A 17,780-nucleotide genomic window follows, 5' to 3' on the forward strand; every position below is an offset into this window, starting at 1 on the left:
ACCCCTTTAAACAAGTACCTGAAAATGAAGCCACTGTTTAATTCGTAGCAAAAGCCATAACTAGAAAACCATTTGGAGGCATAGAATAGTTGAAGCATAGTTTTGCTATAGTTGCATTGAATAAAATGACGTGACTGCTAACTGTGACGTGACTGTTGTACCCTCTCATATGGTCTGGTTGAGATATAGTTACAGGGAGGTTATCCAAGACCCAAAACTAATAACCTATTCCTAGAACAGTTCATTAATTTGAGATTGGGGAGATCCAATAATTGCTACTCCAAATGATCAGCTGTTGTCTAGACAGTGTACAGAGCCAAAAGCAGTGTACACTATGTAGACTCTGCAGTGGTAGTGTTGTGCTATTGCAGCTTATGTCCCAAACTTGTGCAATAAATGTATCCCACCTGTGAAAAACCAAAAACATATAGGACCAACATTTGTAGTGATTTCCAGCTAGGGATTCATGAATGAATGATTTGTCATGTTGGTGACTGGGAACAAGGGACCGAGCTTGAGAGGTGTCGTGCCGCAGACTAAGAATAATGGAGCCATCTTAAACTAGAAAATATATAGGTCACCAGGAGATTAAAAAATAGTTATGTGTGTGGGTTGGAGCAACTTGTGTACAGCACCAGAGCTGCTTTATTAGTCTTAGTCTTATGCCCGGTTCACACTAGCTTATGTTTCTGTCTGGAAGGAGTCTGCATGACCCCCCTCCCCGGACGGAATACAAGCGCTGTAAAGTTAAAGCACACGAACCCCACAGACTATAATGAATGACTTGTGCAGGCAGTGCACATCAAGCACACTGACCCCATTATAGTCTATGGAGTCCGTGCGCTTTAACTGCACATCACTTGCAGTTGTGCTTGTATTCCGTCCGGGGGGGGGGGGGTCTTCATGCGGACTCCTTCCGGATGGAACTCATAAGCTAGTGTGAACCGACCCTTAGTCTGATTCTGTGTTGCATACTGACGTGATAGGAATCCTAAAATGTGACTGTGGACTCTTGCATCATTATTTGGGGTTTGGTGGTCCATACATGCTTGATGACTCTATTAGACACTCTAACTTGCATTCTGTATACCTATTTTGAGAGGCTTCCACCCATAACATAACTCAGATGTTAATGTATTAAAAACCAACCCAATGGTGTTTGTAGGGTCCGAATAAACCCTTAGGTAGTTTTCTGCTGCTGACTGTAGACAAGCGTGCAACAATTCAATGACCGCAAGCAAAGATCTTAAAAATAGGGGAATGACAAAGTACATTAGAAAGTTGCATAACTCATACAGTGATTTACTCTTATTCACATAAAACCCGTCTTTCTATTCTTGTACAGTCTGTCTCAGTATATTAGCGATGTTTGTTTCTTCAAGTATTGTACAATATCTGCAAATATTAGCAAATATCTGTAGTACAAAGACAAAGGCATAGTCTGAAATGAATATTTACCCAAAAAATCTATGAAGCTAAAGAAAACATATAATATATGTATGATTTCATGCAATTTCATTGTTTTTTCTGGGTATACAGCAGAGATTTCATACACCTTGGGAAATATCCACTGCTAACTCCTAGATTTATATTGGTTTTTTTCCTGCCAGAAACACCATTTTAATAACGTATACAGTGGTATAATAGACAGTTTACAATGTTTCAGTATAGGCTAAGAGCCGTCTACTAAGCAGATAAGCCAGCATTATACTAGTTACCCATAGTCTGTGCAGGCTGAGCCGTTCCCTCCCCTCCATCCACTCCAAGCATCTGCAGTTGTCTGCACCAGGTTTTCGCCATCACCCATGCCACTTGTTCAGCATCCTGGCTGGTCTGTCAATGAGAGCAGACTTTGTCTGTGCTCTTGTGTACATGATGAAGACCTGATGCTTTGTGTATATGGACGAGGCATGGTACTGAGCATCCTGCCTCTAAATGGAGTGATGTGGACACAAGCATAGAGCAGAGCTGGAGGATGGAACAGCCACGGATGTCATGGACTCACAGTCTCTTTTTAGCTGTACTGATGTATCTCCAAGTCATATGTGAGTTATATTGATTCCTTATTAGGCTCCAACAACAATTGATTTTTCTGTTATGGCAGTATATGAACTCAGATGACCGTATCTGTAGGGTATTGGCAGGGATTTTACACTTCTTTTATACTTTTCTCTAACCTGCTGTTTGTCTTCATCATTATTTTATATTTCGGTATAATAATGAGAACTACAGATAACATCTTTATGCCTCATTAGATATAGAAGGACTTCTCAAGACAACTTGTCTTATGCGTGAATAATTCTCTAGTGACAGTCTATTCATGTGTAATATTCTCAGCATGGATTGATATATGTATATTACTAGAAAGTATTTTATACTACCACTCAATGAAATTCAATAACTATTAGACACGTGTACTATGTGCCTGGAAGTTTGAGAACAGTTGTAAAGACATCTCCAGATACTGACGGATACTCTGCTCAATATCGGAGGTAAAGAATTGGAAGAACTTTGTATACCTAAAACTACCCCTCATATCACTACATGCTTCATTATTTGTGAATGGTTCTTCATTGGAAGATCATGGAGGAGATACATGGAGAATACAAGGCAAAAAAAGTAGCAAATGTTCATGCAAATTTAAGTACTATCATGGTTTCTATCATAATATGTCTATGGTAGTGGTGTATGATAGACACCACTACCATACCATAGTATACCATACCATAGACACCACTACCATACCATAGTATACTATACCATAGACACCACTACCATACCATACCATAGTATACTATACCATAGACACCACTACCATACCATAGTATACCATACCATAGACACCACTACCATACCATAGTATACCATAACATAGACACCACTACCATACCATAGTATACTATACCATAGAGACCACTACCATACCATAGTATACCATACCATAGTATACTATACCATAGAGACCACTACCATACCATACCATAGTATACTATACCATAGACACCACTACCATACCATAGTATACCATACCATAGACACCACTACCATACCATAGTATACCATACCATAGACACCACTACCATACCATAGTATACCATACCATAGACACCACTACCATACCATAGTATACCATACCATAGACACCACTACCATACCATAGTATACTATATCATAGAGACCACTACCATACCATACCATAGTATACTATACCATAGAGACCACTACCATACCATAGTATACTATACCATAGACACCACTACCATACCATAGTATACCATACCATAGACACCACTACCATACCATAGTATACCATACCATAGACACCACTACCATACCATAGTATACTATACCATAGAGACCACTACCATACCATACCATAGTATACTATACCATAGACACCACTACCATACCATAGTATACCATACCATAGACACCACTACCATACCATAGTATACCATACCATAGACACCACTACCATACCATAGTATACTATACCATAGAGACCACTACCATACCATACCATAGTATACCATACCATAGTATACTATACCATAGAGACCACTACCATACCATAGTATACTATACCATAGACACCACTACCATACCATAGTATACCATACCATAGACACCACTACCATACCATAGTATACCATACCATAGACACCACTACCATACCATAGTATACCATACCATAGACACCACTACCATACCATAGTATACTATATCATAGAGACCACTACCATACCATAGTATATCATACCATAGACACCACTACCATACCATAGTATACCATACCATAGACACCACTACCATACCATAGTATACTATATCATAGAGACCACTACCATACCATACCATAGTATACTATACCATAGAGACCACTACCATACCATAGTATACTATACCATAGACACCACTACCATACCATAGTATACCATACCATAGACACCACTACCATACCATAGTATACCATACCATAGACACCACTACCATACCATAGTATACTATACCATAGAGACCACTACCATACCATACCATAGTATACTATACCATAGACACCACTACCATACCATAGTATACCATACCATAGACACCACTACCATACCATAGCACTTAAGCGTTAAAGAAAGCTATCAAGATGTTCCCAAAACTAACCTTTATGATATTTCATACAGACAATGTTGCTTTGGGACCAACATCTAGAATTCTCATTTTTTTAGTGAATGCATTTAGTTCAGGCCACTCTCCAATTAAGTGAATGAGCTATACAAAAATGGAAGATCTGATATTTGTGTTGAATGATATTACAAATTTTAGGTGATCGCCTTCAATAATTTAATGGCCTAGTAGAAGGCTTATGCTAGACACACAAAAAGTAGTAGCGAACTCAAATACTACTGTATATGTATGGCAGGGTTGTTGGCTTTTGATAGAAGGGTCTCCTAAATATAGTTTGCCCTACTATTGAGATTCCTACCAGTCAGCTGTACAATCCAGAAGAAAGTATTGTTTCCCTGCAGTGCTACTACATGGGAAATTAAAGTTTTACACTTCGCACATTGAAATCAATGAGTTGTCCATTTTATACACGGACGTGATGGGTCCTCTACTGAGAGAGACACTCTTTGAAGCAACTTCCTGCGATGGCTAACTGATAACTCAAATGGGGCGGGGGGGTCTTCTACTACTTGAATCAAGAAAGAAGTTTTGTTCTGCTATGATTCATGTCTTACAAATATTGACATGGATCTGGTGAACATATCATAGGACCTTATGTGACTACACAGGATCTTCTGTATTGTATATACACACAATGACAGACTCCTGGGCAGGGATATACAATGTCACTTATCAATAAGGTATCAACATAGAGAGCTTTACCAACTTTTAGAATTGACTTATTTTAGCTCTAACTTTCTGTGCTGGTTCATTTCTTAATATATTGATCCTTAAAGTGGTTGGAGCTAGGATAGGATAGGGGAGGAATTGTAGATCGATGGGACTCTCATCAATGAGAACAATGGAACTGTGTTTGGAAGGGCATAACCCCAAATCCATTAATTTTACTGGGACCCCAGACATGGCGAAGTCCATTTTTAATCACTTTATATATTACTAATATTCCACAATATTCATAACCTTACTGTGTATTGTTGTGAGATCCCGACCAATCATTTTACATCTATGATCTCATATGAAATTAACATTAACATTTTTTTTTTTTTTTGCTGTGAACATTTTTATAACATGAACGTATTCCGGTCTTTCAGTCATTTACAAAAATGTTGCCAAATGATGGAAAAGGAAAGATCTCACGCACTGTATTTCACTCCGTGTGCCTCAGTCTCACAGCCATCTGATTGTATTAAAAGAGACATGAACCTTATTGAATTGTACCCAGGCAATCATAGAGTTAAGACCAGGACAAAGAAACTCTAAAAGGGCTGATATAATCTAGGTCACCGTCTGTCACCATCACTTAAGCTACAAACATTTTACGTTGTATGACTGGTAAAACCTAAATCGATGCACATGGCTTTACCAGATCAGATATTGCAACAAAATATATTCATATACTATAGACAAATTCTATATTGATGAAAGGAATTGCACCCTAGCAGTGCACTGTATATAATACAGTTAGGATTGCATTAGTGCTATGGAGGAAGGAGCAATAGCAGAGTATACAGTGTAATCCTTCACTGCTTTCACATGTAAATCCATTTTATTGCCGTTCCATTTTGTAGAGATTTGCCTGGTTTTGTTCCTCATTAAGTCTTTACATTATAATACTGTATTAGAGATGAGGTTTTAAGGTCTGCTCTACAGTCTGTTCATTTTTACCCTTGTCGATCATACAGTACATGTCTCATACACGTTGCATAAAACTGGAGACAAGTATCTGACAATGTTCTATGTGGAGCGCCTGGGCCCTACCCTGACGGATGACAACCCATTCTTGTCCTACCAATGCTTGGAGTTTGTCGCAACCTCTGGTTTTTTTGCCCACCCTTTTTTCAAGGACTGACCACAAGTTGTCAATGGGAGAAAATACTGGAAATAACATTGTTCACCAGCACATTGCTCCTGGATTGTTAGGAGAAGTTGCATTTGGAGGATGTATAGATATCATTCTGTATTCATGCCTGTATTCTTAGGCAAAATTGTAAGTGAGTCCAGTCCTTTGGATGAAAATCAACTCCAGACATAAATGGTCTCAGGATGCTTTACTGTCGGCATGGCACAGTTTTATTGGCATATTCCATGCTGGCTGTTGCATGATGCCTTGGTTATGCTGTGGCACCCTGTATAAGCCGATCGGGAGTGATGCTAATCCTTTTTGCATTTATACAATCAAGTTCTGTAAAGTTTTGGTTCTGATATACACTATGAGTGTCTGGTGGATTACTTTCTTAAACTTGCCCACGGGTCCTGTAGCCCTCTGGGCCCAATTGCTGTTGTATCCCCTGTAACCGTGATTGGTACACACTAGAGAGAACATAGTCTGCCTGGCTCCCTGCCTAGATGTCATCTCAGTCTCTATACAGTAGTCCACTGGGTAGTTTGTTAAAAGGCATTGGCCACTTTCTGTATCAATTCCTCACTGTTTTATAGATCTCTGCTTGCTTTTATTCATTCTGTTTCCTCCCAGTGGATACAAATCAGTCCATAGTCATGTGACGTACAGTCCACGGTCATGTGATGAACACACAGATGCCCAGCTTGTTACCAGGCAGGTGTCTGATGACTCTAAGTTCACACTTGTACTCGGGTTTCTGTTCTTTGAGTATACTTGGGAACCCAAAAAAGAGAAACCCAGTCCACTTACAAAGCTGTTACTTGCAGAAACACAGACTATAATGGGGTTTCCCAGGTTTCTGGACGGTTTCTACCCAAAAAATGTGGAGAGACTTGCAGGACTTTTCTTTCCACATTTTTTTAAGCGGATTCAGAGACAGAATCCCCGAATAGAATTCAAGCACTGGTGTGAAACCAGCCTTACCGTGCTGTGACTATAATGAGCTGTGCACCTATGTGTTCATCACATGATCATGGACTGTCTATCACATGATCATGGACTGGTTTTGAACTCCGGTGTGTAAGCAGAATGAATGAAAGCAAGCAGAGATCTAAAAAAAAACAAAAAAACCATAAGGAATTGATACAGAATGTATATTGGAAAATTGTACAACTTGTTATTAAACAAACAATAACAGTATTCTCTCAATATTGGTCAAAAAGTGGACAACCCCTTTAAATCATATACTGTATCTGGTTAATTAAATGGATGCAAAGGTAGACTAAGGTGCTATATACTGCCTATCTGTAGGTTGCAGCAATGAAGATAAAAAAATTGAAGGTCCAGCGTGTCTTTAAAAAGTTTTCTTTTACTTTATTGGATGGCACATAGCCATATTAAAAAAACATTCCACAGACAAAGATGGTATAGAACAAGATAATAAAACCAGCACTAAGCCTGACTGACGCGTTTCGAGAGTATGACTCTCTTAGTCATAGTCATCTAACTGAGCACAGGGTTTAAATACCTATCCAACTGGCACTTGTTACAGTTGTATTGACTGAAATCTAATTATAAACCACATACACGCATTTAAAGGATTAAAAACAATGCTAACAAAAGCAAAGTGCTGGAGAAATATTTACATACATAATATGACAATTACAAAGTTGCAACGGCAACCTTATGATAATGCACATATATAATAGACACAGCCATTATTTAGACAACATCAAAAATATTATAAAAATATTATAGTACAAAACAGATCACGTGGTCCACATCAGGTATAGTATCCTTGTAATGATAACTCGTTGTATGTATATATCTGTACACCATCAGTTGATCGGTAAGTTAGTTCAAAAAATGCCGTTCGATCAACTCTGGTACAAAGAATCTGAAAGAAAAACTCTGTAGGTTGGACAGTGAGTGTAGAGTGTAGGCCTAGCCCTGGTCAGGAACCCCTTAGGTTCGGTGGTCCACAGGGGGATTGATTTGCTTACCTGTGGGCTAGTCCAAACCTTAACATGGCCCTATTACAGATTTGCATTGGGTCCCAGGAGAATCAAATTATGTATGCCTCTGGCTGTGACAGCTTTGGGTATGCCAACTCTTGCAAATTGTCTTGTGTTGTCTGTCTTGGGCTAATTTTTGACTTGGTCGCGGTATTTTGTGTTTAACACCATAAGCCAGTCTAATCCTTAGTGAATAAAGCCATGCATTAACGTAACTTCCATGGTAGCAGACATAGCAGCTGTTGTGGGGCCCAACAACTAAGGGGGCATCTCCACTAAGACCTAGGGTGCAATTGGTGATAACTATGGATAATGAAAGGGGAAGTGGAAAACTGACTGCACCTCCATTACATTACCGGGGCATGTGACATCATTATAATTACTTGTGTGCATTATCCCTGTACTGTCACATCACTGTGTGCCTTATCCTTGTACTGTGACCTCACTATGTACATTATCCCTGTACTGTGACATCACTGTGCATTTTTTTCTAATACTGTGACATCACTGTGTGCATTATCTCTGTACTGTGACATCACTGTGTGCATTATCCCTGTACTGTGACATCACTGTGTGCATTATCCCTGTACTGTGACATCACTGTGTGTATTATCCCTGTACTGTGACATCACGGTTTGCATTTTTTTCTAATACTGTGACATCCATATGTGCATAATCCTGGTACTGGGATATCACTGTGTGTATTATTCCTGTATTGCGCCATCAGTGTGTGCATTATTGCTGTATTGTGCTACATATCCCAGTATTGTTATCCCTATGTGAAAAGGAGACCAAATTAATAGTGCTGAACTTGCTACTTAAGAGGTTCATAGTAGTATTACAATTTTTAAAAAGATGGTCCTAGTATAGTGGCGCTCTATTATAGATTGTATGGGGCCCCCTGGTTAATGCCCCTGAGACAACACCTTTAGGGGATGCTAAGGATGGAAGTTGTCCCATTCCAGATATGATAGCTTTCAGTGTTAGTTTCTTATGTTTGGTTCTGGAAGGTTTCTCCGTCTGAGCACCTGATTCCAGAAGCTGAATATTTGCTAAATTTATGGTTAATGCTTCAAATTAATGACTGTATTTACTCTAATTTCTTCTCATTTGTTCTGCTTCTTATCTTCTGCTTGAGCAGATAGATTTTCTGCCACGTCAGTTCAAGTTCTGTTTTCATGTCTTAAAATGTTGTCAGCACCTGCTGAGCGGAGCAGATCCGCAGGATGCCGGACATTAATCCTTGCACTCGCCTTCCATGTCACGGCACACGCTGTAGCGTTGTAAGATAGCGCTGATTTTACCGTGTCGTGCGGCTGTTATTATTGCAAGGCGCAGGCTCTATTATGCTGATAATTGACCATTGTATTGTATGATCTACACTTGATCTTACTGCGATCCCCTTCAGGGGCCAATACATCCTTCTTCTCTCTCCTTTACATGTCATGATTGCTTTTAATATATAATCTTACAGGCTTTGTTCTCTTTGGGTGTTTAGGTGAAAGAGACGCAGGATTGGTACCAAAAGATAAAACCCACTGATGTTCTTTCTTTGTGTCTTCAGTTACCATGGAAAGGTTTTTGATGGGTATCAACATGTTCCTATAGCAACTAATTGAATGCTGAAGTCACTGACAATGTTACAGCCTTGATGCTGGAAAAGGCCGAGTTTACTCTACATAAAGGATACATGTAACACCTGCAGAAGCGCAGAAGAGCAGACATTATCTGTTTTTGTACAGATAGTTACAAGTATAAATATAATCCTGGAGATGGGAATACTCGGGAATACCCCTCTAAATTATATTATTAGAATTACAATGTGTTTCAAACTTCATGTGCGATTCTAAGACTACATTCCGACGGCCGAGGTGCAAAACAGCCATCATGGCCATCTTGCACCTAAAGGCACGCATTTTCACAGATCCTCATACGTTTCTGGAGGGGTCTGTGAAAATGGACAAACATAGGACCTGACAAATACTGACGGTCTCTTACAATGAACCATCAACTAACAATGACTTCCGCTGTGACCAGCAGTTTTCCACCAACGTCCACCATCATTCACACGTAGTCTCCACCCCGCCCTTAGAAGTCTTCAGAACTAATTAGGTCTTCCACTTTTTAAGTTGACTAACCCTACATCACTCTGTGATCACTCCGACTGGTTTTGAAAGTAGGTGTCCCTATAGGGCGTATAAAAATTTTAAAAAAACTTGAGTCTTCAGTAGTTGATACCTTTTTTAATGGCTAACTCATAATGATGACAGATTACAACATTTCGAAGCTCTCGGCTTCTTCTTCAGGTTTATCTAAAAACAATTTCTGAAGGATGCATATCTATGTACCGAGGGACACATAGGGTTAGAATTCTAGGAGGGAGGGGGGAAGAGGGGAAGAAGGTTATTGGTTATACAACTAAACAATTCATCAGTTCCCAAGTCCTTATCAGTTCACAGAATGTCTTTTATGGCTGTCTCAGTTCAGTGATTTCTGTAGGATGCCATGAACCCATGTGAGAGGTTCATCCCATTCTCCGGAGTGTTAAATAAGGTCATCAGCTTGTACTCATAAATCCGTCTGTTCTTTCTGGATTTAAAATTCCCTCTTAAAACCAAAATTTTCATGTCATTGGTGATATTATGATCTTCATTGCTGAAATGTTTTGACACGGGAAGGTCCATTCTTTGTTCTCTAATTGTATGGCGATGTGCGTTCATTCTCATTCTGAGCTTCTGACCAGTCTCTCCAACATACAGATTATCAGTGGAACATTTGGTGCACATTATTAAATACACTACATTAGGTGTGTTACAGGTGAACGTACCTGGGATTTTATATTCCCTGTTAGAGTTAGGTGTCTCTATCCTGTCAGTGGTCAGTATGTGAGGGCAGGTTTTGCACCTTTTCTGTCCACACAGGAACGTTCCTGTGTTAGTTGGAGGTGACAGTGAGCTGCTAACAACCATATTCCTGAGGTTTGGTGTCTGTCTATAGCACACGAGAGGGGGGTCTGGAAATATGGATTTTAGACGGTCGTCTTTTTGCAGTAGTGGATGTAGTTTGCATGTGATTCCTCTCAGCATCTACAGGTGTGGGTTATATGTGATGACCGGGTCACCCGATTGTTTTCATGTTTGGTATTGTATTTTAATAACTCTGATCTTGGTATTCTGGTGGCCCTGGTGATTTGGTTTTCAATACTTCTTGGATGGTAACCCTGCCAAGAATGTGGTTTTGAGGCCCCCAAGGTGTTTGTCTCTATCTGCAGGGTCTGAACATATCGATGGTATCTGATGGCCTGGCTGTATACAATTGAGTTCTTTATGTGTTTAGGATGAAAGCTATCCCATCTTAGGTAGGTTGGGCGGTCAAATGGTTTCCGATACAGTGATGTTTCAATTTTGTCCTGTATCTTGATGACTGTGTCCAGGAAGTTTATTTCCGTGAAGGAGTAATTGAGCGTCAGGTTGATGGTGGGATGGAACTGGTTGAATTGTTCATGGAAGGTTTTCAGCTGTTGTTCCGACCCAGTCCAAATGATTAGGATATCGTCAATGAAGCGATAGTAGGCCCAAGGCCTAATGGTGCAGGTGGATATTAAGTCACTCTCAAGCTTGGCCATAGAGAGATTAGCGTACTGTGATGCCATTTTACTCCTCATTGCAGTGCCAGTCTACTGTAGATAGATGCAGTCACCAAAAGAAAAATAATGGTGGGTGAGTATGAATTTTGTCAGTTTCACTACCAATTCAGCATTCATACCTCGCTTTTCCATGAAAAACTGTCAGGCATTTACACCGTCCTGGTGTGGGATGTTGGAGTACAAGGATTCTACATCGATGGTGGCCAGGATGGTTCCATCTGGAAGGGGACCTATAGTGGATAGTTTATTTAATAGGTCTGTGGTGTCCTGAAGGTAGCTGGCTATATCCTTCACTAAGGGTTTAAGGGTACTCTCCACCCATCCAGAGTGGAGGGTACCCGAGTTACCAGAGTTCAGTGAGGGTGCCCACACATGAAATGATCGGTTTCCCTGGGTTCCCAGATTTGTGCAGTTTTGGAAGCATATAAAAGGTCCCCGTCCTTGGACTTGCCGGTATGAGGCTGCTTAGACTTTCTGCTCCATTAGATAGGCCGGAGATCACCTTTTTCAGTTTTTTGAAGTACTCCTCTGTAGCGTCTGAATCCAATTTGGAGTAGTAGTGTGTGTCAGTCAGTTGTCTGTGTGCTTCCTGTATGTAGTCTGAAGTGTTCATCATGACTATGGCACCACCTTTGTCCGGTGGTTTAATGATGATATCTTTGTTATTCCTCAGGGATTGTATGGCCGTTCTTTCCTGGGTACTGATGTTAGTCGGCAGTCTTTTGTTTTTATCCAGTATAGTTGATTTGACCATGTGTCTGAAACAGTCTATGTAATTATCCAGATCAAAATTTCGTTGGAGATGTTCAATCAGATATTTTAGATATACCTGAAGAAGAAGCCGAGAGCTTCAAAACGTTGTAATCTGTCATCATTATGAGTTAGCCATTAAAAAAGGTATCACCTACTAAAGACTCTCAAGTTTTTAATTTTTATATTTCCTACCCACTGGCTAACACGGTACAAAAACAAACATTTTCCTTCCCTATAGGGCGGCAGATAGAGGTTCCTTTTCTTTTATATACAATGTCTGGAATTCAACATTCCCTGCCCTCAGACTGGACTCTATGAACGGCCTGGGAATGGGACTTAGACATCACTCTAACCCCAGCCCAATGGACCGATTGTTGCACATACATTAGCAAAGGCAGTTGATAAGTCACTCTTATGGAGCCTTCCTGCAAAATTCTTCACAGAACCTATGTGATTTCCTATAGATTACACAGTTTTTACCCTTTGGTCTCACCTTTCTGTTTCCGGGGCTTTACCACTATGGGCGACATTCTTCATATCTGATGGACTTGCTCTCTGCTCCATGAACTTTTGGCTATCCATCTGCAATGATATGTATATGTTAAATTGTGAATTTTTGCAGTATCATATTTAACAGGTCTTGTGTTTTCCAGGTACGATTTGCTCCAGAAACACAACACATTGTTCTTCTCCTCCATGCAAGGAAGAATTACCATGCTCACTTGCATTAGGCTGTGGGAGCTTATCTGATCCATGTCTCTCAAATCCTTGCCCACGAAATGCCACATGTCAGGTTACCCTTGATACAGAGACCTACGAGTGCCGCTGTCCTGCAGGATTCAAAGGAAGAAACTGTGAAATACCCATGAAAAGATGCTCTCGAAATCTGTGTAGACATGGAGGACAGTGCTATGTTACTGACAGAGGGCCCACATGCTTTTGTGCTGTAGGCTACAAGGGGACGTTTTGTGAGACTCCAGAAGATGAGTGCCTTTGGAATCCATGCCAAAATGGAGCTGTGTGTAGGGAAAGAGGAAATGGACAAGCATGTTACTGTGTTCCTGGGTTTCAAGGTGCTTTATGTGACATTGAGGTCAATGAATGTATCTCTCAGCCTTGCCAACATGGAGGCACTTGTCTGAACCAGATTGGACGTTACAGCTGTGTCTGCCTACCCGAGTATACAGGTAACCTTTCTAATACTTCACTAGCTAACCAGTCTGGAACAGGGTGTTCACTTGCCAAAAAAATTCAGGCATGATGGGCATCTATTAGGACCTGCTCTTTTTATTTATATGTCTACAAAGGAAGAAAATGAGTTTTTAACAATTTTTTTATTAATGAAATTAAATTGAAAATAGAGTTTAGCAAAAAAGTGAATGGCATAGAAAGTGGAGTAACATCTCAGGGCAGAATTGTTAGGATTTTAGATATGCCAAATTTATCTAACATCGTGTGACATTTGATAAATTTGGTACAAATTGCACCAACATAGACTCCCGCAAAACTGAATTTTAATATTCCCCTCATGATAAATCTGGTATAGAACACAATTTGGTGGCCTATCCTATCTATAGACTTATTTATGGCCTATAGGGGGCGCCTGCATGGATCAGCTTTATGGGCCTGCTTCCAATCGTTATACCATAGACACAGTGGTGTGACTAGGAATGGCAGGGTCCGTGGCAAACTTTTGACATGGACCCCCCCAAGACCCAGACTGATCCTCCCCCTCCACATTCCTGCATGCAGTATGATGCCCCATAGTGGCCCCTTCCCACAGTATGATGCCCAATAGTGGCCCCTGCTCACAGTATGATGCCCAATAGTGTCCCCTACACACAGTATGATGCCCTATGGTGGCCCCTGCATACAGTATAATGCCCCATGGTGGCCCCTGCATACAGTATAATGCCCCATGGTGGCCCCTGCACACAACCCATGTACAATTATTATACTCTGGGGTCTTTTTTAGCTCTCAAAGTATAAAAATCGGATACCCAGGGGAGGATACAAACATAAAAAACACTGTTACCTACCTCTCCCTGGGTTCCAGCACACTCCTCTGTGATTTCAGCCATCTTCAATGATGGACCACACGTCACCTAACTCAGGCCGGCGTTGCGTCGCATAATGATGCTGGCCTGGGCCACGTGGTGCCTGTGACGTCACCAAGTAGGCCCGAAGCCTGCTGGAGCATAGGAGAGATAGGTAGCAGTGTCTCCAATCATTGATCATCTGAAAAGACCCTCCCGAGTATAATGATAATGTTTGTGGGGGTTTTGGGCCCGCGACCTCACTTACCGATCCCGGCTCCCGCTCACAGCCTATGCAAAAGGAGAAGCGCCGGCAGCTGTGAGCAGGAGCCAGGATCGGTAAGTAGGTTACTCCAACAGGTAATGGACTATTAAAAAAAAACAAAAAAAAAAAACGCAGCAGTAGACACTGCCGCCAGGCCCCCTGATGTCCCAGGCCCTGTGGTGGCTGCTTCCGCTGCTACCCTAGTAGTTCTGCCTCTGCATTGATAACTTTAGGGTACTTAGGTGGAGGCTATACAGATTTTCTGTCTGGTTTCTGCAAGTGGAAATCTTCTTTGTATTGTAGTACCAACAAAGTAAATGATACTTTAAGATATCTCTTTCACATGCTCCAGAAAAAAAATCTACAACCTGTCTATATCAAATTTTATCACAACGCGGTGCATGGTTATGGAGATACAACATCAGAAGTGTCCTAATTGTAACAAGTTATTAGAACCATTAAAATACAGTGAGCCTTTCTGTAAACCCTGCTATGCTTTTTGCAACTCAGATGTCACTGTTATCTATGACTGGCACCGTAGGTTTTTCAGAGAGGTCTGGCAACCTCCACTTTTTAATTTTCGCCTGTGAACACCGCCTCTAAAATGTAATTCACAAACTCAGGGGGGACAATCAATGTGGGGAATACAGTAGTAGATAAAAAGAGTCTGCAGTAGTTGATACCTTTTAATGGCTTGGTGAAAAAAAATGATGACAAATAGCAAAACTCCAAGACTCCTTAGATCTCTTCAATCAGGATTGATGCGGCGACCTACCGTATATACTCGAGTATAAGCCGACCTGAATATAAGCCGAGGCCCATTATTTTACCACAAAAAACTGGGAAAACATATTGACTCGAGTATAAGCCGAGGTGGGGGGGGAGGGGGGGGATGCAGCAGCTACTGGAAAATTTCAAAAATTAAAATGGTTGGAGTTTTTGGCTGCAGTAGTTGCTGGGTGCTGGGGAAGGGGAGGGGGTGTTTTGCTTGTCTGTCTGCCCCTTCCCTGAGCTTGAGGACTGAGGTTTTTTTTGTTGCAGAGTGCAGTCGCAGAAGAAAGCTTCAGAGTAGATTATTTGGGTTAATCTTCAGTTTACTTATCAGAACATGAGGTAACATACAGCATGTCTATATAGCAATATGGAGGAATACACTGGAAAGGACTAACCCTAGATAGTGTGAGATATAGACAAGTCTCCATAGCATATCATTACATGTATTCAGCACATAACAATAATAACATCGCCATCTAGTGTCCGGAAGCTGTAAGTTCCTCCAACACAGTATAATACAATAAGTCTATATCTGTTGCATATATGTATATACCAACATTTTTCCCCCCACTTGAAATTCAGCCTGGCTGAATATAGGGTATCTGCAGTGCTCCTATTAACCCCTTCCTGACGTCACAGGAGCACTGCAGATCCCCTATATTCAGTAGACCGGGCACTGTCAGACACAGGGATACCTAATGTGTTTGTGTTTCACAGTAATTTTCTACTTCTATATGTATTCTAGGGAAAGGAGGGATTTACAACTTTTATTTACTTTATTTATTTTATTTTATTTTTATTATTTTTTTTTTTTAAAGCTTCTTTTTTTTCACTATTTAATGGAAGATTCTATACATTACTATTGTGGCTGGTCATACACCCTCCTTCCCAAAAAAACCCCTCAGGTACCCTTTGAGACTTTAATAAATACTATGGAGGAAATTTATTAAAACTGTTGAGTGAAATATTATTAATTATTATTATTATTATTATTATTATTATTATTATATTATTAGGTTTCTCTGTAATTTTTATTGAAGTGCACTGGAGTACACTGAGTCAAATCCATTAATACATTTGGTACATTTTTGGCTGTAACGGTTCTAGAAATGAAAATCAATGCCTATTGTGAACAGGTGTAGATTTATGATATAATTTGCACCAATTTCTGGGGTATTTAATGGTGAAATTGCTGTTCAGTAATAGGCCCGATCCATACTGCTTAAAGGGTATGTGAGATCCAGGAACACTGGACTGCAAATCCAAGTAGATCCCAAATACAGAAAAAGAGAAATCTGAGCACAATAAGGAAATCTGCTTGTCTATGACTATCATCCCATCAACAATAACACGAGGTCCCAGTGCCCAGGTTTCCACTACTCTCCGCTTCACTCATTTGTGTGGTCTGTGCCCAGTAATTGGCTTCTTAAAGCATTTTCTGTGTTTTAGGACAACCATATTTAACTGTGTTAGAAATCCTTTTATTCCCTGGAAAACCCATTTAAGATGTTAATAAACACTATGCAGTAATTTTTCTTCTAGGGAAAAACTGTGAGCTGGAGTATAATGCTTGCAGAACAGAGCCTTGTCTGAATGGTGCCACGTGCCTCAACAATTTGGGCTCCTTCTCTTGTGAATGTGCTGCAGGATTCTATGGGGACCGCTGTGATGTCAACATTAATGAGTGTGCTAGTTCTCCATGCCTTAATGGTGGACACTGTGTGGATAAGATTGATGGGTGAGTACAGGTTCCCACTATGGAGCCTTTCTATATAATTTATGCCATCAGAGTGTTGCTTAGTTCCACTCTTATGATGTTTTACAGGTATATCTGTGACTGCAGGACATCAGGGTTCATCGGTCTGAACTGTCAGAGTCCCGCACCTTTGTGCTCATCACAGCCGTGTCACAACAATGCCACCTGCTTAGAGCATTCTACGAGTTTCCAGTGTCTTTGTGGGCCAGGTACCTCTTTATTTTGAGGCATCTGTAGAATAACACAGTATATTGTGCATTTTCCAGAAATAATAATTGTACACCTCTCTAATTAATACAGTCCCTGACAAAAGTTACATCGCTTATCCTAAATATTGATCATTTAATGAACACAGAAAGGTCAGATTTTGGCAAGACAAAAGTTTTGTCGCCTTGTCATATGATGCCCCCAATCCTAGTGTACAGCCTCGCCGGTGCTCACTAATTGATCGGTTAATTAGTGGGTGTATAAAAAGAACTCCAGCACCCCAGACCGTCACTTCAACTGCAACTTCAC

The 17,780-nt window shown here is 40.5% G+C and overlaps 1 protein-coding gene across 2 annotated transcripts in view; it reads left to right on the plus strand.

Moving 5' to 3' along the window:
• Positions 1-1,749: 1,749 nt before the first annotated feature.
• CRB1 (crumbs cell polarity complex component 1) overlaps positions 1,750-17,780 on the plus strand; it is a 56,687-nt gene continuing 40,656 nt past the window's right edge. For both annotated transcript variants that reach the window (XM_075287405.1, XM_075287406.1), the window contains exons 1-4: positions 1,750-2,045; positions 13,087-13,620; positions 17,051-17,246; positions 17,334-17,473. In XM_075287405.1, coding sequence (XP_075143506.1) covers positions 1,976-2,045; positions 13,087-13,620; positions 17,051-17,246; positions 17,334-17,473 — 940 coding nt within the window. In that variant the 5' untranslated portion in view covers positions 1,750-1,975. The remainder of the gene's footprint in view (positions 2,046-13,086; positions 13,621-17,050; positions 17,247-17,333; positions 17,474-17,780) is intronic.

Source organism: Leptodactylus fuscus, chromosome 9 (assembly GCF_031893055.1).
Source record: "Leptodactylus fuscus isolate aLepFus1 chromosome 9, aLepFus1.hap2, whole genome shotgun sequence".
NCBI classification, from domain to species: domain Eukaryota; kingdom Metazoa; phylum Chordata; class Amphibia; order Anura; family Leptodactylidae; genus Leptodactylus; species Leptodactylus fuscus.